Consider the following 25,053-nt stretch of genomic DNA (forward strand, 5'->3'; position numbering starts at 1 on the left):
AGTGGCCTGTCAACCAGTTAACATGCTATGTAGTCCACTCCATATTTATTTGATGCAGTGAGGTGGAATAGATGCCTTATTTCTGAGATTTTCATAAGAAGAGGGAGGATAAATTTCTTACTCCCCACTCAAAGACAGGTAGTTAGGCTCAAGATTCTATTTTCTTAAGAACTTCAAAGATGAATTCTAAACAAAAGGAAAGTTATACTCTGATTGTTTTCCTACTTTAATCAAATTTTCTTTTAAACCATCTCAATTTAAAATGAGTCGGTGGGGAGGGTATAGCTCAGTGATAGAGTGCATGCTTAGCATGCATGAGGTCCTAGGTTCAATCCCCAGTACCTCCTCTAAAAATAAATAAACCTAATTACTCCCCAGCAAAATAAAATGATTAAATAATACAATAATAAATAAATAAATAAAATTTTTAAATATAAAAAAAGAAGATTCAGAGTTCAGCCTTTGGTCACTTTGATATGCAGACAGTAAATGGGACCAATGCCACAAACTCCAGACAACTCTGCTCACTGAAGCCCAAGTTGTGTGTTTGTAATCTGTAAACTGCAGCTTCTTGGGCCACACTGCATGGACATGACATAATGTAGGTAAAATTGAACAGGTTGAAGCTGATGGCAATGAGAGAAGCTATAGAACATACACCTTCCCTGTGCTCATGTTAAATCTGACTGCCCTTTTACACTATAAGAGTAAATGGAGTGGAGTAAAAGTAAATCACCTTTCTAATGATTCAACCAAGCTAAACTGTATTGTGCTAGTCTGATTTCATTGTTTTGGCAAGATTTGAAATTGACACTGCAGGTTGGAAGTTCTGAGATAAGATCATTGATGCCAGACAAGTATGTTCAAGGGACAAAAATGTTTTTTTTTAATTTATTATTTTTATTAACCAGCAACAATGGATTGAGAATCATCTGATGATTTTAAAAACATTTACTATGAAAATGCTGTTAGCTTCTGAGTTAAACACTTGAAATTGTAGCTGGAGATAGATAAATTTCTGCTTACCTCTTCCACACTCCCAAAAGATAGTATCAAAGAACACATCCATCATCAAATGACAAACACAAATACACATACACAAATGTGCATCCGGGAAGAATTGTTTTTAACAGTCTGTTCACAAGCAAGTTTCAGAAATTTTGCATAGAGTTGTAAGGGCTTATGATTGTAGCTTTTAATTACACAGCTTACCACCAAGCTCCCTGAGTGACTGATGTAGCATAGCATGCAACAGTTTTTTGGGGATGGTTTCTAACAGTAACTGACTCCTGAATTATCTTCAACCCGTGGTGCATCCACTCATTCTGAATACTGCCTTACAAGGGATTACATCATGTTCCAACTCCCCTGCTGATAGCTTAGAAAACAAAAAGACAACGCTAAAGGAAGGGCACTTTGCATTTCTCTTTGATTTTCTTTCATTCAGAAACTATGACCTGCTGTATCTCAATAGGCTGAAATCCACGGACAGCAGATGGAGTGGTGAAAAAAGTGTTAGGTAGTTCCCCAGGGCTGATGGAGCCAGAGTCACTTTGCACTGAGCCTCCACTGTTCTCAAACTGGGAGATTTTCTTTTTGATCATCTTTCTCTCTTTGGCTCTGCGATTCTGAAACCAGATTTTTACCTGAAACACAAAATGCTTTGGATTTAATGGGGCAACATACTGAATGTATTTTTCATAGTCATTGCTATTGTTCATAGACTTTAGTCTGTACAAAGCTCTTTCACCTGCATCACTTAATTGAGTCTCACAATGACCTTGTGAAGTATTCCCACTTAACAATGGGTTTAATATCTGTTAAAAGGCCATTAAAAAAAGTAAAGTCATGCCAAAAAACCCAACAGGAGTTTTAAAAATTTGAGGCTTAGAGAGGGAAAATATCTTGCATGAGATGAAACAACTCAAGTCCAGGGCTTCAGACTCTGAATGCAGTGCTCTTTATATTATACCTCACCATCACCTCTGTTGCACAAGTAGAAATAATGATAGAATGGCAGATAATGATATGGTGATAAAACGGGAAGGATTTAAATAGCAAAAGTGATTACAATCTGTCATTAAAGAAGTAAGGTTAATGAAACAGAACTGGGTGAACAGGAATGCTGGAATACTGTGTCTCTTGCTGTGATAGCAGCTTACCTTCATAAATGGTTGAAATGCAAGCTACATGGGATAAAGCAATACATTAATGAACTTTACAGTTCTAGAATTCTATGATTCCAGGATTACTCCTAGACCTAAGCAAAAAACATCAGGTAGTTATGTAATATTAAGATTTGGGTGAATGGAAATCACTGATCCTTGCTGTGATTTATCTTCACTGAGTACCCACAGTAAGCTAAATTTGAGGCAGGAATCATGGGATTACATAAACAACAGAAAATTAAATATCCTACACTGTGTAATAGAAAAAATTGCTTCAGATAGCAGCATTGGTGTTCAGTTACTATTATAGTTTGACTGATATGAACCAGATAATTACCAAGATTGAGAAATCTCCACTTCACACATTGGTTGTGACTACTAGGGGAACCATATCAAGGTTTTTGACCTAACTGATCAATTGTATGGGAGTTTTCATCATTTTCCAACCTTAATGTCGCCAGTCCTTGCTTCCACATCCACATCTACAGAGTGCTCACCACACTCAATTTTTAGTAAACCCACCAACCAATGGTACTAAAATAAGAGGTCCAGTAGGATGGGCTTTAGGAAAGCTTCGTCTTCTGTTTTGCTTCCACTCCTGCTTACAGACTTCTCTAAAACCTCAACCTATTGAAATGACTATAAGCAACATGTTGGATGTACTTCTGGTGTACCTGTCTCTCAGAAAGGCCCAGGTTGACTGCCAGCTCTGATTTTCTCCGAATGGTGATGTATCTATTGCAGTGGAATTCTTTCTCCAGCTCCAACCTTTGATGATCTGTGTAAACCACACGATACTTTTCTTTTGTCCTGGTTTTCCCTGTTAGGGGAAAAAGTAATACATTTACTCATATTTTACTTCTTTGAAGATTGTTTTGGTTGGAGGAATTATAGCCACTATTCCCACCCTTAGCAATTACTTTCTAATATAAAACAGGTACATTTTTTGAACCAAATATGTCATAAGTGCGTTTCTCCATTAGTCATCTGTGGCTATTATAGATATTATATATATCCAACACACCTATCACACCACCACTGACATATTGTTACACTAAAGCATTTTAAAGCAAACACTTAAGCCATGATTTTCATTCCCTTCCCCCTCACATATGGGAACAGCATTGGCAGTAGTAGCAACACCCATTATATATGCACTTGCTTTTACATTTTATGCAGTTCATTCATGCTGTTTCCTACTGAACCTCTCACCTACCCTTTCAAATTATGCAGAATGTGTCTTGACCCTTTTTTACAGATAAGGAACCTGAGGTTCAGTGTAGGTAAATTAGTGGCTTTGAGCTAGTGAGCTGAGGAGTGGGGACCCAAACACATACCTTTGATTCCCAGTCCACTGTGCCAAATGTTATTCCTGGTTTAAACATCCTGGGAAGCATAAGAATGGCCCAAGTGTGGCAAGCCAGTTTATGATCCTGACATTCTAATTACATATACATTCTAGAGGAATTTCATTTGGATAGTAATTTAAAAAGAAAACATCTATTGTCACTTAGATTCTGTTCTAGGATAGCCCCTATTGCCTATTAGAAAAAATAGTTTAGTTTTTTGGGGGGAATCTTAAGCTGATTTTTATTCCCAAGTGGATAATGAATGAGGAAAGGAGCTGGTGTTGACTTAAGCAGAATAAAATGAGTATTCTAGTATTCTTTGAAAAATATACAAACATTTGCTTTGTGTCACAACATTTAACTAATTTCTCATGCCCTCCTTCAAATAGAGTTTTATTCCTCCTTTCAAATTTTCCAAAGGTGATTAGGAAGTTTCTCTTTCTTTTCAATTTTTCTAACCCCCTCCAGGATCTTCCTCCTTTTCTCTATGGCTTTTGGCAAACTCCTTCTGATCTTCCCTGGTTGTTTTTGATGTGAAGTTTTGGGGAGCGATCTGTAGGACAAAGGTTTCTTTAAAGTAGTTCCCTAAACTCCATTGAGGTGTTAAGATGCAGCACAAGCTTAACAAAGGAGCTACATAGCATCAGATCCCATCCTGAACCCTCTTTACATTCAGGAACACCAGCCAATTGGTTTGGAATTTACAAGCCCTAAACAAATGTCAGACACCCTTTCATCTCCAGGAAAGGAAAAAAAAGGGAGGAGGGGCCTGTATGTAGAAACAAATTCTAGATGAGAGATATGTTTTAGGATTAAACTAAATGTCTGGAGACTCATGGACTAATGAACTAAACAAAACTTTCTCTCTTGAAAACGGAAGACAATGAACTCCAGTCAGTTAATATATCTCAAAGGCTCAAACTTTGAGCTATTTTTCTTTTTAATTTGTTTGTTTGTTTAGTTAACAGATTTTTAAAATTGAAGTATGGTTGATTTATAATATTGTGTTAGTTTCATTTGCAGCAACGTGGTGGACCAAGAGAATATTATGCTTAGTGAAATAAGTGAGACAGAAAAAGACAAATACTGTATGAAATCACTTATTTGTGGAATCTAAAAAATAAAACACACGAATATAGATAGCAAAACAGAAACAGACTCACAAATAAAGAAAAAAAAATTGAACTGGTTTTCTGAATCTAGGGAACCAGGGGTCTGGCATTTAGTATGTTACAATGGCAGAATGTATATTTGAGGTCACAATGAAAACATTGAGGTTTAATTTATTTCCAGGACCTCAAACCTTAGGATCAAAATATATCTTTGAAGAGATATTTGCTAAAACCCTTCCTAATCCCAAAGTGGCTGAGTGTTTAAATTCTAACTTGAGGCAGAAGTTAAAATTCAACTTGTGTGTGTCTGTGTTTTCTGCTCTTTGATAATCAGTAAACATAACCAGACTTCAAGAACTCTGGAAGGTTGTAGTCCTTCCCCACCCCCATTGGTCATAAATTCCCCTCTTGCAGTTTTTTCTGAGGACAATAAAGTCAAGACCAGGCCTCTTTATTTGCCATGAAAATCCTCACCCTTTCCGGCAATATAACCCCTGAAGAAAGGAGGGATGAGGAAGAGCCAGGCTGCATATCAAAGCCATGTAAAGTGTTTAAAAGAGTCTGTTGCCCCAATCTGACATATAAACCCTCAAACCTCAAGAAGACGTAGATCAGGGGGAAATATTGACTGCACAGTTAACAAAGAGAAATGAATTCCCATTTCCTGGTGCTCCTCTTGTGTCCCTCCTCCCAAACTGTCTTCTTTCCGCCCCTTTCATTGCCTCTGCCCCTCAAATGATGAAATCAGATTGAGGTTTGGACATTTCCTAATAGAGTATAATGTCATATTTCCATAATAAAACATCAACAAAGCACTAAGAGCCCTAGCTTTTATCGTTCAAGCTAGTCTCTTCTCTCAGAGACTATGACATCTCTGAGGGTGAAGGAATCCCTTCTGTAGTGCTGTTGTGAGTTAATTTAGGAAAGTAACACATTTTAAGATATATTAAAGGGCTGCTCTGTAGTGAGGATTTCATTGCCTCCCCTTCACCCCCAAAGACTCAGACAAGCCTCTGTAGTTAAGGATGGAGGGACTCCTTCCCACTATTTAGATGGCAGTATCCCCACAGAGTTTGCAAACAAATGTCATGATATATGATGACTTATTATCACCCTAAATGTGCTCATTTGAGAGACTGGCTGTGAAAACACTGTTAGAAAAGCACTCTCCAAACCTAGGAGTTATGATGATAATGACAGTGAGGGTAGAGATGATGATAATCAATCTCTTTCTATAGAAAATATAGTGAAATTGATACCATCAGGATGACTATTCATTTTATGGTAATATTTTGCTGCTTTTAGTTAAAAATTGCACCCAAATTCATTTATAAAAATTGTCCAGAGAAATTATCAAAACCAAGGAAGATAATGATAAGCTTCAGGAATTACTAACCAACTCATTTTCTGAATTGTCCTAACTGAATAAAATCTTTTAAGTATAACTTCCTCGGTGTTTGTGTTTTGTCCAGTAGCATAATAAGAATTATTCAAAGTCACTTTCTTCTCTCCTCCTCTTCCCCATCCCTAAAAGAAAGCCCCTCTCAAGCCCTGCTTAGGTTACTACCTTGTCAATACTCATCCAAGGCTACAACTTTGGGGAAAAGAAAAGATGAAAACATTCCTAGCTGTAATGTACCGACAATGTTTAAAATATGAAAATACTTAACTTTTTTACAGAGCCTTTCCGTCAGGTTCCTTTTCATATAATCTTTAAAATGAGATGTATATTGGAACAGACTACTTAGGGAACAAAGTGGAAATTAAAAATTAAAATATCTCACTTTTAAATCATATCACCTAGTGGACAGTCATTTACTCTGTATGTCAGTCCCTTTTCTCTTATTCAAAAATCAAATGTGATAGTAATCACTATGAAATGTTTTCTGATTGTCTCCTAATTTTCTTTCTTTAACTTAAAGCTATTTAAAACATTCTTCAGTGATGGAAAAAGCTTTCATTTGATTACATAATCAGGGAGGGGTTACTTCCATTTTGTATTTCATCTATTTTCTTTCACCATAAGTCAAATGTCCCACAACACTACAGAGTGAAGTAGAAAATTTAGGAGGATCTGACTTATTCATTTAACAGGCATTTGTTTAACATTCACTTATGTACTAAGCATACAAATGGGTGCCTTTTTGTTTGGAGTGATACAGAGAGGTGATCAGCTTAATGGTTTTTTTTTTTTTGTGGGATTCATAACCTGAGATCCATGGAAGGGCTTCAGTGGGTCCAAGAGTCTCCCAAAATTATTTTAAAAAATGACGTGTGCATGTGCATTTGTGGTTTTGCACATTTATCTGAGGAGAGGGTCCGTACTTTTCATCACATTCTTAAATTGCTGCTAAATATGCACCTTGGGCTACAAGAATCTAGCAAAGGGGTATATTTGTAAGACATTAAAACTAAACAGAGATTGAATTTAATAAAGCCTCATCTGTAAAACAAGCTGCCAGAAGTCAAAGGGGGTACCAAAATCATTCAATTTAGAATTTCTCATAGACGTTGTAGAGAAAATCTTACAAAGGTGGCCTTTTATAGCCAGGTTTGAAGATTTAGCTAATGATGAAGATACCATAGACTAATTTAGAGCCTCTTTCTAAACTTCTTCTGGCACCAGAGTTACCTAAAAGAGAGGCTCTGACAAATGCAAATGGAAGACTTTTAAGCAGAGAAATGTGTCATATTTTCTCTTGTAAATGGAAAACTCATGACTCAAAATAATTTCTTTTATCTTGTCCTTTCCCCCATATTGTTCTGTCTTCCAAACAACATACTAGTGACTTTCCTCTTCTGACGTGTTTCAAAACATAATCCTGGACTGAAAGCAGCTACCTTTCTGGTTTTTGCATCTTTTGCTGATGGTTAGGGCTTAGTGAATAGATGTTAATTATGACCCTAAGATTAGATATAATAACAGCCCTGAGAGTGTCCCACTCTAACCTAATTTTCTGTTCTATTTAGCCAGGCAACTCACCCTTATTTCACAAAACAATATGCAGACTTACTTTCAAACACTTTAAAACCAAGTATTTAAGCTCAACTTTTAATTTTGGATTGCTATTCTAGTAATAGTCTAATCAATTGGAACTGCCTCCTTCGGACTGACAATCCTCTTCATGGTAAACGTTAGTCCTTTCCCATCCTCCTGCATTGTTTTGTTTTGTTTGTTTAGGAGGAGAAGTGCAGAACTGTGAGCAGAAGCATAATCATTGTGGACAAACGCTATTGAAATGTCATTTCTTCCCCAGAGGGATGAAAGTGACAGAGCCGATTTTTACTAATTTCTCTAATGACAGGGAGCGATGGGTTGGAATAATAATAATGTGATAAAAGAACAACTATAGCTGAAAACAAACATCTCCCCGCCTCCCTCCTCCACCTCGCGTCCAAGATTAAAGCACCCACCTCCCCCGCCCCTGGCTCCCAGTAGCCCCCCACAGGCTTGCTGGTAGGAGCGTGGGTCGGCGGCATTAGGCTGAGATCTCTGGGCCTTTCCCTGCGGCGTGGCAAACCTGCGTCCAGCCCCTGCACCTCTAGACGCCTGCCTGGACTGTTATGAGGGCTTTAATCGCTTATTGACGCTGGGGCTGATATTCGTGCACGCCCAGGGGATGTTAGGGTTGAGCAGCTTATTATGACCCGGTGGTGGGCTGTAGCTTTCTCGCAGCCTCCACGCTTCCATTGGCGGAAGGGACGTTGTAAGAAGGCATTGGGTTTGAGCCCAGCTTGCCTCTGCCCACTTGGATGAAGGAAGCTGGAGCTTCCTTGAGAGTCCAGGGTGACGAGGTCGTTTTGCTGTCGGGGCTTTCGTGGCAAAACTGGAGGGTCTGATGCCAACCAAGCACCATGAACCTGAGTTGAGCATCACCAGCTTTGGGGAGGAGGGGCCGACTCGCCCAGATAGGGAAGGGTTTGAAATGGAACGGGCAAGCAGCAGTGACTGAGCGTCGGGACACCGAGGCTATCTCCCCCTCATTCACCCACTGATCTTCTCCGTGCATCTGTTTTCTTATCTGGGTAACTACAGGGTTGGATCCTGATCTTTGTAGCTAACGTGCCCATTGACCCGCTTGCTCCCTTGACTGATCAGAAAATGGTGAAAAACCGCCCCTCGGGCAGGCTTAGTTCCACGCGCCACACTCTGAGCAGAGGCACAAGAGAGGGAGGTCATTAATGAGCCGGGGTCCTGAGTAGTCAGCCACGCAGTGGTCTCCTTAGCTAAGCTGTCCTGTGAGAAGTCTGACGAGTAGGAGGGCGGGCGAGCCAAGGAAGTAGAGGAGAAGGAAAGGTGTGAGGGCATTGGAATCGGTTACTCACCCGTCACCTGCACGGTCTTGCGCATCCACGCATAGGGGCTGTGGCGGCTTCTGCTGGGAGAACTGGCGTCCGCAGTGCCGGCGTCGATGGGGAACAGTGACGAGCCGTCTGGTGCCGGCAGGCTGCTACCGCTGTTTCCACCCCCTGCGGGGCCCAGGTTGCTGTATTCGGGTGAGCCGAAAGAGACAGGGCTCGAGGTCATGTCGTTCATGGGCACCGTGCCCATTGTACTGGACGGCCCAGGGTACACGCTCCATTCTTCCCGAGGGGGACTATAGGGTGGGCCCCAGGCGCCTAGCGATGGCCCGTGAGGATCCATACCGGGCATATGGGGATACCCCATGTAGTGCGCATAAGCCGGGGCCGCTGAGAAGTTGGAAGCTGGCAGCGGACTCCCCCCGCCCCCAGTGCCGCCAGCCCCGGCGGTGCCACCCCCCGTGGGGCTCCTGAGAGTGCCCGAGTACATGCCCGCTTCTTTTTCCAAAAGGCAGCTTCTGTACATAGTGGCTTGAGTATGAGAAAGGAGCGCCCTAAGCCATTCTGAAGTCCTTGTAAGGCCCCAACCCGACTTTGAGAATTAGTAGGGAATCAGTAGGTCAGTCCGTAGCTGTGCTGCACGCTTCTCTGTGCCCGTCAGACTACTCCATCGGCATTTCCTACCCTGACGGTTTCCAGGTGACCGGTAGCCCGGTATAGATAGGCCCCCAATGGCTGGGCTGACGTCAAGGGGCTTTAGGCTTTTACATAACATTTGCATTCAAATGAACGGCCATTTCACTTTCACAGGGACTTGTTCACTCTACGCTCCCTCTCCCGGACCTCTGGGGCCTTTCTGTCTCCTCTTTCTCACTTTTGTCCATCTGGTCCCATAGCACTAATTTTGCACTTTTGGAGACAGGAGCTCCTCCAAAGGTTTCTGACCAGCTCCCTCCAAAGTGAGATAGAGACATGCAGAATCAGGGCCAAATCCTACTCTTTGGGACTCAGTCCTTAGCCCAGGGCCTCTTCCCTTTACGCTGATCTTCCCACACCCAGCCTGCATCAGTGGTATCCCCTCTGCCCAAATTCTCTGGTACAGGTACTTCACATGGCAGTAGCCCATGATACTACTGAAAAGGGTTGCCCCCTCCCCCAGGAGGAGAGCTTTGTTTCTAAGGACGGAGATTCATTTCACAACTATATATTGTGTGCCTATTGTGTGTAAGGCTGTTGTAGACACAGGGAATAGAGCAGTGAACAAGAGACAAACATCCCTGCTCTGCCTTCCTAAGGTTACATTCCAGTAAATGGCAGGCCAGATTAATTGGATGTTTTACAAACATGCACAAATTAAAGAAAGTTGGAGAGGTTATGGGAAAAAAAGGGAAGGAAACAAGGAGAAGACCCATGTGGGTCGTGGGCTTTCTTATTTTCTTGTCAGTTCCCTGGTCTTGCTTAGGCGTCTCTTTTTGCCAGGTATGAATTCTGCCTCAAAACCAGCACTCCAAGGAGCCAAATTCCTACAGTCTTAAATCCAGGGCAACTGCATCTCCCAACTTTCTTTCACACTTGAGGAGATTTCCTTTGTAAAACTCCAGTTGTTGAAAAAGACATGGGCTTGCCAGTAGATGCCAGTGAACTCAAGATTTTGCTTCAAGAAGCCAGAGTACCTCCAGACAACAAAACAAATCTGTATACCAGGATTCCTTCTCGCCCACATATTCCCTCGCCCTTCCCCCCTCCCCAAAACTACCACCACCTTTAACTCAGGCTGTGCTCCTATTCAGGGAATGTGCCCCTCTATAAAGTCCAACCCAATCTGGCACCCCCATTAACTAACCCTTCTTTGGCTTTGGGACTATCACTTCACCTCTGGTAGTTTCAGGGGTTTTCCCTGTGTAATAGAGATTCTAACAGTGTCAGCATTTACAAGGCAGGATTTCCTGAGATAATGTATGCAAACTGCTTAACTTAATACTTGGCACACAGTACCACTGTATTCACTAACTTACTGCACAACTATTTATTGAGTGCTAGGTGCAATTCTATGCATGGAGATATCAATAGTGAACAGACAAAGCCCTTGACCCTATTAAGCTTATATTCTCAAGGGGAGAGATACTAATAAGTAACTAAATTTTATGGTATGTTGAATGGTAATAATTAATGTGAAGAAAAAGAGAGCAGGAAGGAGAATAGGGAATATTGGAGAATGCTGCAACTTAAAATGTGGTGGTTTGGGAGGACTTTACTTAGAAATGACATTTTAAAAAAATATAAAAGAAGTGATAGAGTGAGCTATGAGGAGAGGATCCAGACAGAGGGAACAACAAGTGAAAAGACAATGTTTGTCTTCTATTGGAGAAATAGCAAAAAAGAAATTGTGGCTAACAAGTAGATTAGGTCCAAAAGCTGACGGTGGTAGGTCATTTTAAATTTCTAATTTTTTACTCTGAGTGAAGTAGGAAGACATTGTAGAGTTCTGAGCAGATGAGTGACATAATTTGACTTAAGTTTTGAAAGGATCACTCTGGCCTTTGGATTAAGAATAGACTGTAAGTGGGCAAAATAGAATCAAACTGATTAATTAAAAGGCCATTGCAATAATCCAGGTGAATGACATTGGGGATGGAGTGAAATGGTTGGATTCTGGATATATTTTGAAGCCTGCTTTGGAGAAGAAGGAACAGAAGTAATTGGTCAGTAAAACCTGGCACTGGGGAGAAGGGCAAGAAAATCACATACCCATAGGCACTTTTTACACAGGGTCTCATTTAATCTTCACAACAGCATTATGAGTTATTTATTATCATTTTCATTGTAGAGATGAAGAAACTGAGGCTCAGTTAGGTGGCATGACTATTTAAATGAACTACTGTTGTGTAGTAGAACCAGGTTCTCATCCTAGGCAGCCCTGATTGCAAATTTCATGTTCTTAAGTTGGAACCAGGCAAAATGTACAACCTCAGAGCTTAGATCTGAGGCTTGGCTTCTATTTTCTTTTTCTGCTCAGGTTCCCAGGCCTAGCATTCTCAATACTTTTCCCATCATAGACCTAATACCCTTGCATTACTCCCTTTCACCTATTCTATCCTGAGGCAAACTGGTCTACCTGACATTTGAAAAGCTAGGTCAGGAGGGAAGCACATGGAGGACCTTTAAGAGTTAGCTAACCCAATACTATCATTTTACCTAAGAGGAAATGGAGGGCCTGAGTGAGGAAGGTATTCCTTAACACAGTGAATAATAGAACTGACATTCAAACTCAGGTCTGTTGACTCCCAGATCAACACTCTTTCCTCTAAAAAAATGTATCTTTGCTTATGCAGTTCTCTTTGTCTAGACTGTTTTTCTCCATAAAAATTGTTCAAATTCTCCCTGTTCTTCAAGGCTCAGCTCAAATGCACCCCCCTCCCTAAAGCCTTATGTTAGGATACTCCTCTCAGAAAGCACTCTTCCTCTTGTCTGAATTCCATTATCAACTCCCCTACCCCACTGACTTATTATTCTTGTCCACCTTAGCGTTATTTGTGGTCTTATCTGAATCTTTTGGAATTTGAGCATGTTGAAAGATTGTGAGGAGGCGTGTTTGAGCCCTGCACAGTGGACTGTATGTACATGGTAGGGTCTCAACAAATATTTGTGTGCTGACTCAATAAATGACCTTGGAATTGTAAATTGGAAATCACCATTTTGACTCAGTTCTAGGGGTGTGTGGAAGAGAAGCCAGTAAGTACATTGTCCAGTGCTTGGCAGAACTTGGCTTCAGGATTACTTTGATTCTGTGTTTTTGTTTGTTTGTTTCCAGGGGGTGGGAGTGGGATGGGGGGTAAGGAGGTGAGAGAGAGAGGCGGACTGGCAGGGAGGTTTAGTTTAGTTTATTTACTGGAAGTTTTGATTTATTTATTTATTTTTTACCTAGAGATTAACCAGAGAGGCAACCTCACTGCAGGAAGCAGAGTGGCCAGCAGTAAAAGTCAAACCCCACAGGTTGAAGATCAGGGATCAAGCCATGTGAGGGTTATTTAGTGCCACTGGGGAGTAGTCAGTTTTTCTGACTTAGAGAAGCCTGAGCTATTCCCCACAAATAGGTAATTGTAAGGCATGCAGGGGACAATGAATGTCAGATTGCTTTATAAACAGTACAATTCATCTGTGATGGAATACAGGGATCTGGGTAAGCCTTTTCTTTAGCAGGCTTAATGCTTGGGAGGCTCTCACTGCCTGGTAAATATTTTCTAAGCTTAGCCTGGCCTCTCGGGGCTGCCAGAATAGGCCAGGTCTACTCTCCACCCACCTCAAACCTCTCCTACCTCCTTGGCCCAGATTTCAACCTGGTTTAGCCTCTGCAAGGGTACAGGAAGAGGGGAAGGGTCTATTTGTGCTATGGAGCTTGGCTTCAATCATGAGTCGTTGGACCCCCACTACTACTAGGAAGGAGATGAGGAAAACAGAATTGAGTCTTTCTTACTGACATGGTAACTGAGGCTAAGAGTAGGGAAGGGACTTATTTGAGGTACACACAATAGTAATTTATCTAAGGGACTTGGATTTAGACTCAAGCATAACTGACTGAGGGAGTCTACAAGGCACTCTACCTATCTCAGCTCCAGTTTCCAACAGGAAAAATGGGACTGCCAGTAGAAACCACTCTATATGGATGTTGGGAGGATTCAACGCACCATTGGTGTGGTTAACAAATGGCCGTTATTACTGGCATCCACAGAGTGGTTGAATCTTCCACAGGGCGTGGGCCTACCATGCCTCCCCTAGCCCACATCTAAGCATGGAAGGCACTGAGAGATTGGGGAGAAGACTCAAAGCAGTTTGGACATCCCTGCCTATTTTCTCTCAATTCAGGTTTTACACTCTGGGCTCTGAAAACAGTGTTCCTCCACCCACCTATCATCACCTCCTTCCCTGAGCTCTTTGGAGCCTTAGTGATGCCAGTACTTGTATCTTGGATAGGAAAGGAGCCTGTGTCCTTTCCATCCATCTTCATCATTGTCCTTTCCATCACTATGAATAATGAGCACCACTAGATTCCAGATTTGTCCCAAAGCATCACAGTAGGGGTAGGACCATGGAGCATTTTGGAGAAAGATTGAGGTTCTGACATGGGAATGTGAATAGTTAGGGCAAGTACTTGTTGGAGTAGTGGAAGGCCAGGGCTCTGTATCCACCCTGCCCCCAGGGCCAGCTGCCCAATTCTGGGTTAGGAGAACAAGAGGAATGAGGAAAGTCCAAGGCTTTGAGATAGAAGCCAAAAGACAATATAGTGAAGAAACAGACTTCTTGGGCATCCAAGGGCACCCTCAACTCTGGGAGAGAGAAGGTATGTGTAAGGAGGCAAGCAAGGATTAATGTGTAATGCTCAAATCCCAAACTTAAGAAGGGTAGGTCAAGGAGGGGTTTTACAGAAGAGAGAGGAGGAAGAAGAGAGGCCAATCATAAATAAGGAGACTACAAACCCAATAATCTGGAATTAAAGGAGCCTCAGTCTGAGTCTGAGAAGATAGGGTAGGTTGATTCTCTGAAAGAAAAAGAGAAATGCAAGTCTCAGCTATCTGCTTAGGGAAAGAGAGTTCACAGTTCACAGAATATGTACTCTAGGCCAGAACCAGTGCTTGTTCCTTTCTAGTATGAACTCACATTAAGGTCATTATAATCAAAGAGGGTAGATGGTATCAGCCCTGTTTTATAGTAGTGGGGAGATGGAGGTGACAATGGAGACTCAATGAGGTTTAGTAACAGGCCCAAGGTCAAATATCCAGTAAGAAATAGCCAGTAAGGCATTATCTAGTATGACTACAACATTCATGTGGGACCTGGGGATCAAGACTTTGAGAATAATGGCCCAGTTGTTATGCCTGTATTCAGTGAACACAGGATAAAAAGGAAAATTGGCACAAACTATAATGGGAGAGATTTAAATTAGTTCTGAAGAAGAACATGTGCACTATGAGGATCAGGAAGCACTGGGGTGGGTGAATAAGTTGATGAAAGACACATGGAGTGTGGCCTTTTTTAGAAGTCTAGGTGGCATTCTGTGACGGATTGTTTCAAAACAGTTTGACTTTGAAGCCAAAATAGAATCACCTTAGTGCTGACATTTGATTTCATAATGAGCATTTTTACTCTAAAAGGTTTGTTTTTACTTTGACCTTTCTTCATCCCAGTTTCATTATTCTCTCCCACTTGAAAATATCTCTCACATCATCTCATCTTACTATTTTTTGCTTGTTCTCTCACTGGATAATTTCTTCACTGCATTTTCATTCTCTCCTAAACACCCAAACTTTATTATCCTTCACCTAATCAAACTGTGGCCTGTGAGCTAAGAATGGTGTATGTATATATATATATGGTATATATATATGTATATTTGGTATTTATAAATGGTATACATCTATTTTATGAATTATATATATGACATAAAATAATTAATAAACTTTATTTCTAAATCAGTTTTAGATTCACAGCAAAATTGAAAGTACAGAAGGTATAGCCCCTCTCCCCACCTACCCACAACCTTCCCCCATACCACAGTGGTACATTTGTTACAATCAGTGAACCTACTTTGATGCATCATTATCACTTAAGTCCATATTTACATTAGGGTTCACTCTTGGTATTGTACATTTTATATATTTTCACATGTATCTACTATTGTAGTATCATACAGAATAATTTCACTGCCCTAAATATCCTCTGTGCTCTGCCCATTCATCCCTCCCTGCTCCTAAACCCTGCTATCCACTGATGTATTTACTATCTCCATTGTTTTGCCTTTTCCAGAATGTCATATATTTGGAGTCAATCATCGTATATATCCTTTTTAGTTTCCCTCTTTCACTTTAATATACATTTAAGTTTCCTCCATGTCTTTCATGGCTTTAGTAACTCATTTTTATCACTGAATAATATTCTGCTCTCTGGGTATACCATGGTTTACTTATCCATTCACCTACTGAAGGACATCTTGCTTGCTTCCAAGTTTTGTTGATTATGAACAAAGCTGCTATAAACATCTGTGTGCAGGTTTTGTGTGGATAAAAGTTTTCAATTAATTTCAGTAAATACCAAAAAGCATGACTGCTGGATCACATGATAAAAACATGTTTAGTTTCAAAAGAAACTGCCAAACTGTCTTCCAAAGTAGCAGTACCATTTTGCATTCTCACCAGCAGTGAATGAGAGTTCCAGCTGCTACACATAATTGTCAGCATTTGGTATTAGTGTTTAGGATTTTGGCCATTCTAATAAGTATGTAGCAGTAACTCATTTTTGTTTTAATTTGTAATTCCCTAATGGCAAATGAAATTGAACATCTTTTTACGTGCTTACTTGGCATCTGAATATCTTCTTTGTTTAGGAGTCAGTTCAGGTCTTTTGCTCACTTTAAAAATTGGATTGTTCATTTGCTTACTGTTGAGTTCTTTGCATATTTGGGATAAAAGTCCTTTATGAGATCTATCTTTTGCAAATATTTTCTCCAAGTCAGTGGCCTGTATGCTCCTTCTCTTGACATAGACTTTTGCAAAGCAGAAGTTTTTCTTTTGTAAGTCATAACTGGTATTGTATCTAAAAAGTCATTGCCATACCCAAGGTCATATAGGTATTCTCCTATGCTATCTTCTAGGAGTTTTATAAGTTTTCAATTTTACATTTAGGTCTATTTTACATTGTGAGTAAATTTTTGTGAAAAGTGTAAGATCTGTTTTGTTTTTGTTTTTGTTTTTGTTTTTTTGCATTTAAATGTCCAGTTGTTCCAGCATCATTTGTTCAAAAGCCTATCTTTGAACAAATTGCCTTTTCCTCTTTGTCAAGGATCAGTTGACTGTATTCATGTGGGTTTATTTCTGGGCACTGTATTCTGTTCCAATGATCTATTTGTCTATTCTTTCACCAAAACCATACTGTCCTGATTGTTGTAACTTTATAATAAGTTTTTTTAAAGGTCAAGGACAACTTTTATTGCTACCACAGGCTTTTATCATCAGTACATGGTTGTGACTGCAATACATTCTTCAGACTACACAGGGAGCTCAGGATCTAAAAGACACGAAGAGAAATATAGGTAGGCTGCAGAGGTAGGGGGATTAACTTTTATTGAGAAACTCCTAACAGCTAAACATAAAACGGGATACTGAATTCAGTTATTACACGTTATAGACCCAAATCATAGAGCTGCCCCAACATCTAGACAGTCTCTCCTATTGACTATAAATGAGTGAACTGTTCAGTTATCAAAAAAAAAAAAAATCCAGTTTTAGTTGTAACAGAACATGTTTCTTTGTTGAGCACCTGGATATATTAACTTAATCAAATTCTTTTACACAAATGTCAAAAATGCTTTCAACAAGTCTAAGAATGTCCTAATCACATGTCACTTTTAAGCTTCATTTTAAAATAAACAAAGGCTCGGGGCCAAGATGGCAGAGTAGCAGGACGCTCGTAGCTCACCCTCTCCCACAAATACACCAAAACTCACATCCATGTACCCACCCAGCCAATCAGAGCACCTGCTGAACTTCAACAGAACATCGCCCTCTTCAAAAGACAAAGATGCCAAAAATCTGGTAGAAGAAAAAGAAAAAAGAAAGAAGAAAAAGCAAAACAGTGCATGACTGGTCCCACAGGGTGGGAGCAACAAAGGAGGGATAGTGCTCGTTCACTGAATCTTCCCCTCTCCAACGGAGAGGTCAGCAGAATGGAGGGGGAGCCTCTGAGGCTCAGATGTGTACGGAGCACCCCTTGACCGACAGAACTAAGTTAAATGGGCACAAAGGGTCCTTACAACACCCAGTGCGAGATGTGAGCTGGCAGCTGGGGGATGGGACAGGCTGCTCAAGCCGGGCAAAGGACTGGGGCAGCTGCACTGAGGCAGCCCCAGGGGACTGCAGGGTACTGTGTGCTGTGGATGAGTGGGTACACAGGGCAAAACAACCTGGGCCCTCCATAAAACAACATGACTGATGTGCCCTGAGGGGAAGGGTGCCATAACCCCATCTCTGAAAACCCATGGAAGGTTTTTGGGTGAAGAGGGGCAGGGCTCAGCCACAGCCACCATATCCTCTGGCAATTAGCACCCAGGTGACGGCAGGGTTGAAACCTGAATCCTTACCTAAGGGCTTAGCAGACTCAAAGGCAAGATGTAGACTTGTTTACAGCCCAAGGCAGATAGGATATTTCTGTCCTGGTACCTCTGAGAGCTCACTATGCCAAGACAAACAAGGAGCTGAGTTTGGCATGGAGCAGGGGCAGGGCTTTTCCACTGTCTTCCCCTAGCCCACTTACGGAGCATGGACCTGAGGCAGAGCAGGCAGCTGCACAGAGCAGGGGAGCGACTGGTGGTGGGAGAGGGTGGGTGGCCATCCGCCTTCCCTGCAGGAGTGCAGCACCTGACCATGGTGCTGGGAGGGGGCGCAATCCACTCGCCTACCTCGCCCAAGCGCAGCATCTGACCATGGCATCGGGAGTGACCTGCCCGCCAATCGTGTAAGAGTGTAGCACCTGACTGCACTGTTGGGAGGGGGCATGATCTGCTTCTCAACAGGCACTGGGAGCAACACAGACCAGGGGAACCAATGGAAGGACTCTGAAATCAGCAAGCTGATTTTGCGAAACAGGGTGAAGACAGAAAGACCTCTTGATAAAATCATTAAGAGTGCACAGTCTCCATGAGAACACATCCTGCCCCCTTTTTAAAATCTCTTTTTATCTGTTCTATCTTCTATTACCTTTTAAATTTTTACTTTTTAAGCAATTCTACATGTCTCCAGTTTTAATACCTTGAAAGTTTTTCTTTTAAAATATTTTTATTATTATTAATTTAAAAAATCCACCTCATTTCAATTTCACTTCACTGGGTTTTGATCTCCTGTTATTGATTATACATGGGTTTCAAGTATTTTTTTTTTATTCTTTTCTCCTTTTTTAAAGGGTTTTAAAACTCGATTCTCAACTCAATTGTTATTCTGTTTCAACTTGCTCTTCTATTACTGATTATACACTGTTTTAAAACCGTTTTTTTCTCCCTTCTTTAAAAATTCTCTTTTTTAAAGTTTTATTCCTTCATAGGCTTTAGATAGATGAATACATAAACTCCTTAAGGACACAATAGATAACTGATAATCCATAAGCCACAGTGCCAGAGAGCTATGAGCAAGATGAAGCAGAGGAACCACTTCCAATTCTAGCAGCAGGAGAAATCCCCTGAAAGCACAATCAATGAAATAGACACTGATGGCCTACTATATCAAGATTACAAAAAAGGAGTGAACAAAGTACAGAAGGAACTAAAAGAGATGGTGTTTGGAGATATAAAATATGTCAAAATGAAATTGAAGCTATAAAAAAGAGCCAAGTAGAATTGGTAAACCATTTGCTGAGATGATAGCTGATCTAAAGGCTGTACAAAGCAGGCTAGATAATGAAAAGGAACGAATAAGTGACCTAGTAGACAGGACAACAGAAAGCACTCAATCAGAAGAGCTGAGAGAAAAACAAATAAAAACCAATGAAGACAATATAAGGGACCTTTGGGATAATATAAAGCATGCCAATCTATGCATAATAGGGGTTCCAGGAGGAGGGGGGGAAGAGCAAAGGGGATTGAAAAGGTATTTGAAGAAATCATGACTGAAAACTTCCCAAACCTAAAGAAAGAATCAGATATCCAAGTACAGGAAGTTCAGAGGGTCCCAATCAGGAAGAACCCAGACAGACCTACACCAAGACATATCATAATCAAGATGGCCAGAGTCAAAGATAAAGAAATGACCCCAAAGGCAACAAGAGAAAAAGAGTGAGTTACAAGGGAACCCCCATAAGGCTTTCAGCTGATTTCTCTACACAAACACTACAGGCCAGAAGGGAGTGGCAAGATATATTTGAAGTCCTGAATGAAAAAAAGGTGCAGCCTATATACTTTATACAGCAAGGTTATGCTTTAGAATAGAAGGAGAGATAAAGAACTTCACAGACAAGGAAAAACTAGAAGAGTTTAGCAACACTAAACCCATGCTAAAAGAAATATTGAAATGTCTACTCTAAATAGAAAAGAAGAAGGATGCTACAGAAATGAGAAACTCATAACTGGAAAGGTGATAACTACCGTCAATTACAAATAGAATAAACACAAAATTGTAAAAGAAGACATATAAATCATTAAGAGTAGGAGAGGGAAGCAAGAAAATATAGAGTATTTTTTCTTTCTTAAATTTTTTTTTCTCAGTAGGATGGGTTTGAGCTTACATTACTATCTGTTTAATACAAACAGTTATAGTAATGGGCTAATAGACTTACAAAAAAGGGTAACCACAAGCCAAAAACTTAGAAGGGAGCCACAAAAACTGAATAAAATCCAAGATAATACAAAGGAAAATTACCAAACCACAAAAGGAAGAAGAAAGGAACAAAGAGGAAAAAACAAATCAACTGCAAAACTAAGTTCAAAATGGCAATAAACACACATCGATCATTAATTACTGTAAATGTTAATGGACTAAATGCTCCAATCAAAAGACATAGAGTGGCAGACTGGATAATGAAGCAAGAACTTCCAATATGCTGCATACAAGACACCCACTTTAGGGAGAAGGAGACATATAGATTGAGAGTGAAAGGATGGAGAAGGATATTCCATGCAAATGGAAAAGCCAAAAAATCAGGTGTAGCAGTCCTGATTTCAGACAAAATAGACTTTAAAACAAAGGCCATAAAGAGAAACAAAGACATTTTATAATGATTAAAGGAGTAATACAAGATGAGGGTATTACACTCATTAATATATATGCACCCAATATAGCATCACCTAAGTACATAAAGCAGTTACTAACAGATAAGGGGAGATATTAACGGAAATACAATCATAGTTGGAGATTTTAACATTGCATTAACATCACTAGACAGACCTTCCAGACAGAAAATAAATAAGGTAGTAGAGAAATTAAATGATACAATAGAAAAATTAGATTTGGTGGATATTTTCAGAGCATTACACCTCCAAAAACAGGATATACATTCTTTTCAAGTGCACATGGAACATTTTCTAGGATTGATCATGTACTTGGGCATAAAAGAAGCCTCAACAATTTTAAAAAGATAGAAATTATCTCAAGCATCTTTACTGACCACAATGCCATGAAACTAGAAATCAACTACAGAGAAACAAAGGAGAAAAAAGGAAAGCATGGAGATTAAACAACATGCTATTAAAAAACCAGTGGGTCAACGATGAAATCAAAGTTGAAATTTAAAAATACCTTGAGACAAATGAAAATGAAAACACAACCACACAAAATTCATGGGACACAGCAAAGGCAGTGCCAAGAGGGACGTTTATAGCGATACAGGCCTTCCTCAAAAAAGAATAACAATCTCAAATAAACAATCTAACCAATCAGCTAAAATAATTAGGAAAAGAACAGCAAAAACCCCCAAAAGTCAGCAGAAGGAAGGAAATAATAAAGATCAGAAAGGAAATAAATAAATAGAGATTAAAAAAACAATAGAAAAAGTCAATCAAACCAAAAGCTGGTGTTTTAAAAGAGTAAATGAAATCAACAAACCTCTGGCCAAACTCACAAAGAAAAAAGAGTACAAATAAGCAAAATAAGAAAGGAAAATGGAGAAATTGCAACAAATAACGTAGAAATACAGAATATCATATGAGAATATTATGAAAACTATATGGAACCAAACTGGATAACCTAGAGGAGATGGACAAGTTTCTGGAAACATAGAGTCCACCAAGACTGAATCAAGAAGAAACTGACCACTTGAACAAACCAATCACTAGAAATGATATTGAATGAGCAATAAAAAAACCCCCTACAAATAAAAGTCCAGGACCGGACAGCTCCACTGGGGAATTCTACCAAACATACAAAGAAGAACTCATACCAGTCCTTCTCAAACTCTTCCAGAAGATTGAAAAGGAGGTAATACTTCCAAACTCATTCTCTGAAGCCACCATCACCCTGATACCAAAACCAGGCAAAGGGACTACCAGAAAAGAGAATTATTGGCCAATATCACTGATGAACATAGACGCCAAAATCCTCACCAAAATATTAGGAAATAGAATCCCACAGCACATAAAAAAGATATACATCATGATCAAGTTTGGTTCATCTTAGGGACACAAGGGTGGTTCAACATATGCAAATCAATCAATGTAATACATCACATCAACAAACCACATGATCATCTCAATAGATGCAGAAAAAGCATTTGATAAAATTCAACACCCATTTATGGTAAAAACTCTCACCAAAGTGGGTATAGAGGGAACATATCTCAACATAATAAAAGCTATATATGACAGACCTACAGCCAGCATAGTACTCAACAATGAAAAACTCTAAAGCTTCCCATTTAAATCTGGGACAAGACAAGGCTGCCCACTATCACCACTCCTATTCAACATAGTCTTGGAAGTCGTAGCCACAGCAATCAGGCAAGAGAGAGAAATAAAAGGGATCCAAATTGGAAAAGAAGAGGTAAAAGTGTCATTATATGCTGATAACATGATATTATATATAGAAAACCCTAAGAAGTCCACACAAAATCTACTAGAGGTGATTGAGGAATTCAGCAAGGTAGCAGGTTACAAGATTAACGTTCAAAAATCAGTTGCATTTCTTTACACTAATGATGAATCAACAGAAAATGAAAGTAAAGAAACAATCCCCTTTAAAATAGCACCCAAAGTAAGAAAACACCTAGGAATAAATCTAACTAAGGAGGTGAAAGACTTATACATAGAAAACTATGAACCATGGGTGAAGGAAATTAAAGAAGACTTAAAAAAATGGAAAGGTATCCCATGCTCCTGGATTGAAAGAATCAATATTGTTAAAATGGTCATACTACCCAAGGCAATCTACAGATTGAATGCAATCCCTATCAAATTACCCAGGACATATTTCACAGAACTAGAACAAATCATAATACAATTTATAGTGAACCACAAAAAACCTAGAATTGCCAAAGCATTACTGAAGGAAAAGAAAGAGGCTGGAGGAATAACTCTCTCAGACTTCAGACAATACCATAGAGCTACAGTCATCAAAACAGCATGGTATTGGTACAAAAACAGACATATGGACCAATGGAACAGAATAGAGAGCCCAGAAATGAACCCACACACTTTTGGTCAAGTAATCTTTGACAAAGGAGGGAAGAACATACAATGAAATAAAGACAGTCTCTTCAGCAAATGGTGTTGGGAAAACTGGACAGCAGCATGTAAATCAGTGAAGCTGGAACACTCCCTTACACCATACACAAAAATAAACTCAAAATGGATCAAAGACTTAAACGTAAGAAAAGATACAATAAACCTCCTAGAAGAAAATATAGGCAAAACATTATCTGACATAAATGTCAGCAATGTTCTCCTAGGGCAGTCTACCCAAGCAATAGAAGCAAGAGCAAGAATAAGCAAAAGGGACCTAATTTAACTTACAAGCTTCTGCACAGCAAAGGAAACCATAAGTAAAACAAAATGACAATCTACGGAATGGGAGGAAATTTTTGCAAATGAAACCAACAAAGACTTGATCTCCAGAATATATAAGCAGCTCATATGACCTAATAAGTAAAAAACAAACAACCCAATCCAAAAATGGGCAGATGACCTAAACAAGCAATTCTCCAAGGAAGAAATACCAATGATCAATAGGCACATCAAAAAATGCTCAATATCACTAATTATTTGAGAAATGCAAATCAAAACTATGATGAGGTATCACCTCACACCAGTCAGAATGGGCATCATTCAAAAGTCCACAAATGACAAATGCTGGAGAGGCTGTGGAGAAAAGGGAACCCTCCTACACTGCTTGTGGGAATGCAGTTTGGTGTAGCCACTGTGGAAAACTGTATGGAGTTTCCTCAAAAGACTAGCAATAGACTTACTGTATGACCCAGTAATCCCGCTCCTGGGCATGTATCCAGAAGGAAGCCTACTTCAAAAAGACACCTGCACCCCAGTGTTCATAGCGGCACTATTTACAATAGCCAAGACATGGAAACAGCCTAAATGTCCATCAACAGATGACTGGATAAAGAAATGGTGGTATATTTATACAATGGAATACTATTCAGCCATAAAAATGACAACATAACGCCATTTACAGCAACATGGTTGTTCCTGGACAATGTCATTCAAAGTGAAGTAAGCCAGAAAAAAAGAAAAATACCATATGAGAATGCTCATAATGTGGAATCTTAAAGAAAACAAAAAGAATATAAATACAAAACAGAAACAGACTCATAGACATAGAATACAAACCTGTGGTTGCCAATGGGGCGGGGGGTGGGAAGGGATAGACTGGGAGTTCAAAATTTGTAGATACTGAAAGGCATATGTAGAATAGATAAACACGATTATACTGTATAGGACAGAGAAATATATACAACATCTTGTGTTAGTTCACAGTGAAAAAAATGTGACAATAAATATATGTATGTTCATGTATAACTGAAAAATTGTGTTCTACATTGGAATTTGACACAACATTGTAAAATGACTATAAGTCAATAAAAATGTTTAAAAAAATTATAATAAACAAAAATGAAAATAATTTTGTTTCAAACTCTAGAAATTAAAGAAGACAAACAAAAATCAACATGGTAATGGGAGGCCTTTTTCTGTTACTATCTCTGATTCATATGAGGCAATTCTGAAGTACCATTTTCAGATTAATTTGAATTCAAATTGTGGATTAAACATGGCTGTTACACAATTAATTTGTTCATGAAATTGCTAAAAAATAATTTTGAAGGTTTTCTCATCAGCAGAAATTGGTGATAGATCAACATGCATAAAATTCTTTAAGTATCCAAAGGAGAAGCAAGCAAAAGCAAGACAAAAATTAATTCAGGATTCTGGGATACAGTTTTCTAGCTAGAAATTTTGGAATTTAAGAGAATCTTTGTAAATTTCCAACGCAGGTTAATCTACATTACATTTTAGCAGAGAAAAGGGTGGAACTGAGAAATACTACAAAGAAATTTTTTAGTTAAAAAGTTTTTTTTAAAATCTTGAATTTCATATTATTTTTGGTCTTTAAGTGCTTAAATAATGTTGAATTATATTTAGCCTTA

General features: G+C 39.5%; 2 protein-coding genes across 2 annotated transcripts in view; one reads left to right on the top strand and one right to left on the bottom strand.

The window, feature by feature from the left end:
- Window positions 1–25,053, top strand: part of NAP1L2 (nucleosome assembly protein 1 like 2) — a 145,940-nt gene that overhangs the window by 54,217 nt on the left and 66,670 nt on the right. The window lies entirely within an intron of this gene.
- Window positions 857–9,498, bottom strand: CDX4 (caudal type homeobox 4). The gene is made up of 3 exons (XM_010982080.3): window positions 8,956–9,498; window positions 2,843–2,988; window positions 857–1,646 (listed from the first exon to the last, which is right to left on the bottom strand). The coding sequence occupies exons 1-3, from the start codon at window positions 9,455–9,457 to the stop codon at window positions 1,440–1,442; spliced, it is 855 nt and encodes a 284-aa protein (XP_010980382.2). The 5' UTR covers window positions 9,458–9,498; the 3' UTR covers window positions 857–1,439.

This window comes from Camelus dromedarius, chromosome X, assembly GCF_036321535.1.
Source record: "Camelus dromedarius isolate mCamDro1 chromosome X, mCamDro1.pat, whole genome shotgun sequence".
In the NCBI taxonomy this organism is placed as follows: Eukaryota; Metazoa; Chordata; class Mammalia; order Artiodactyla; family Camelidae; genus Camelus; species Camelus dromedarius.

Bases quoted from the DNA above. Each gene is read 5' to 3' on its own strand.
- CDX4 (XM_010982080.3), bottom strand. From the start codon at position 9,457: ATGTACAGAAGCTGCCTTTTGGAAAAAGAAGCGGGCATGTACTCGGGC. The intron at 2,989-8,955 runs GTGAGTAACCGA...TTCCCCTAACAG, and splicing joins CAAGACCGTGCAGGTGACGG to GGAAAACCAGGACAAAAGAA. The intron at 1,647-2,842 runs GTACACCAGAAG...TTTGTGTTTCAG, and splicing joins TGGGCCTTTCTGAGAGACAG to GTAAAAATCTGGTTTCAGAA.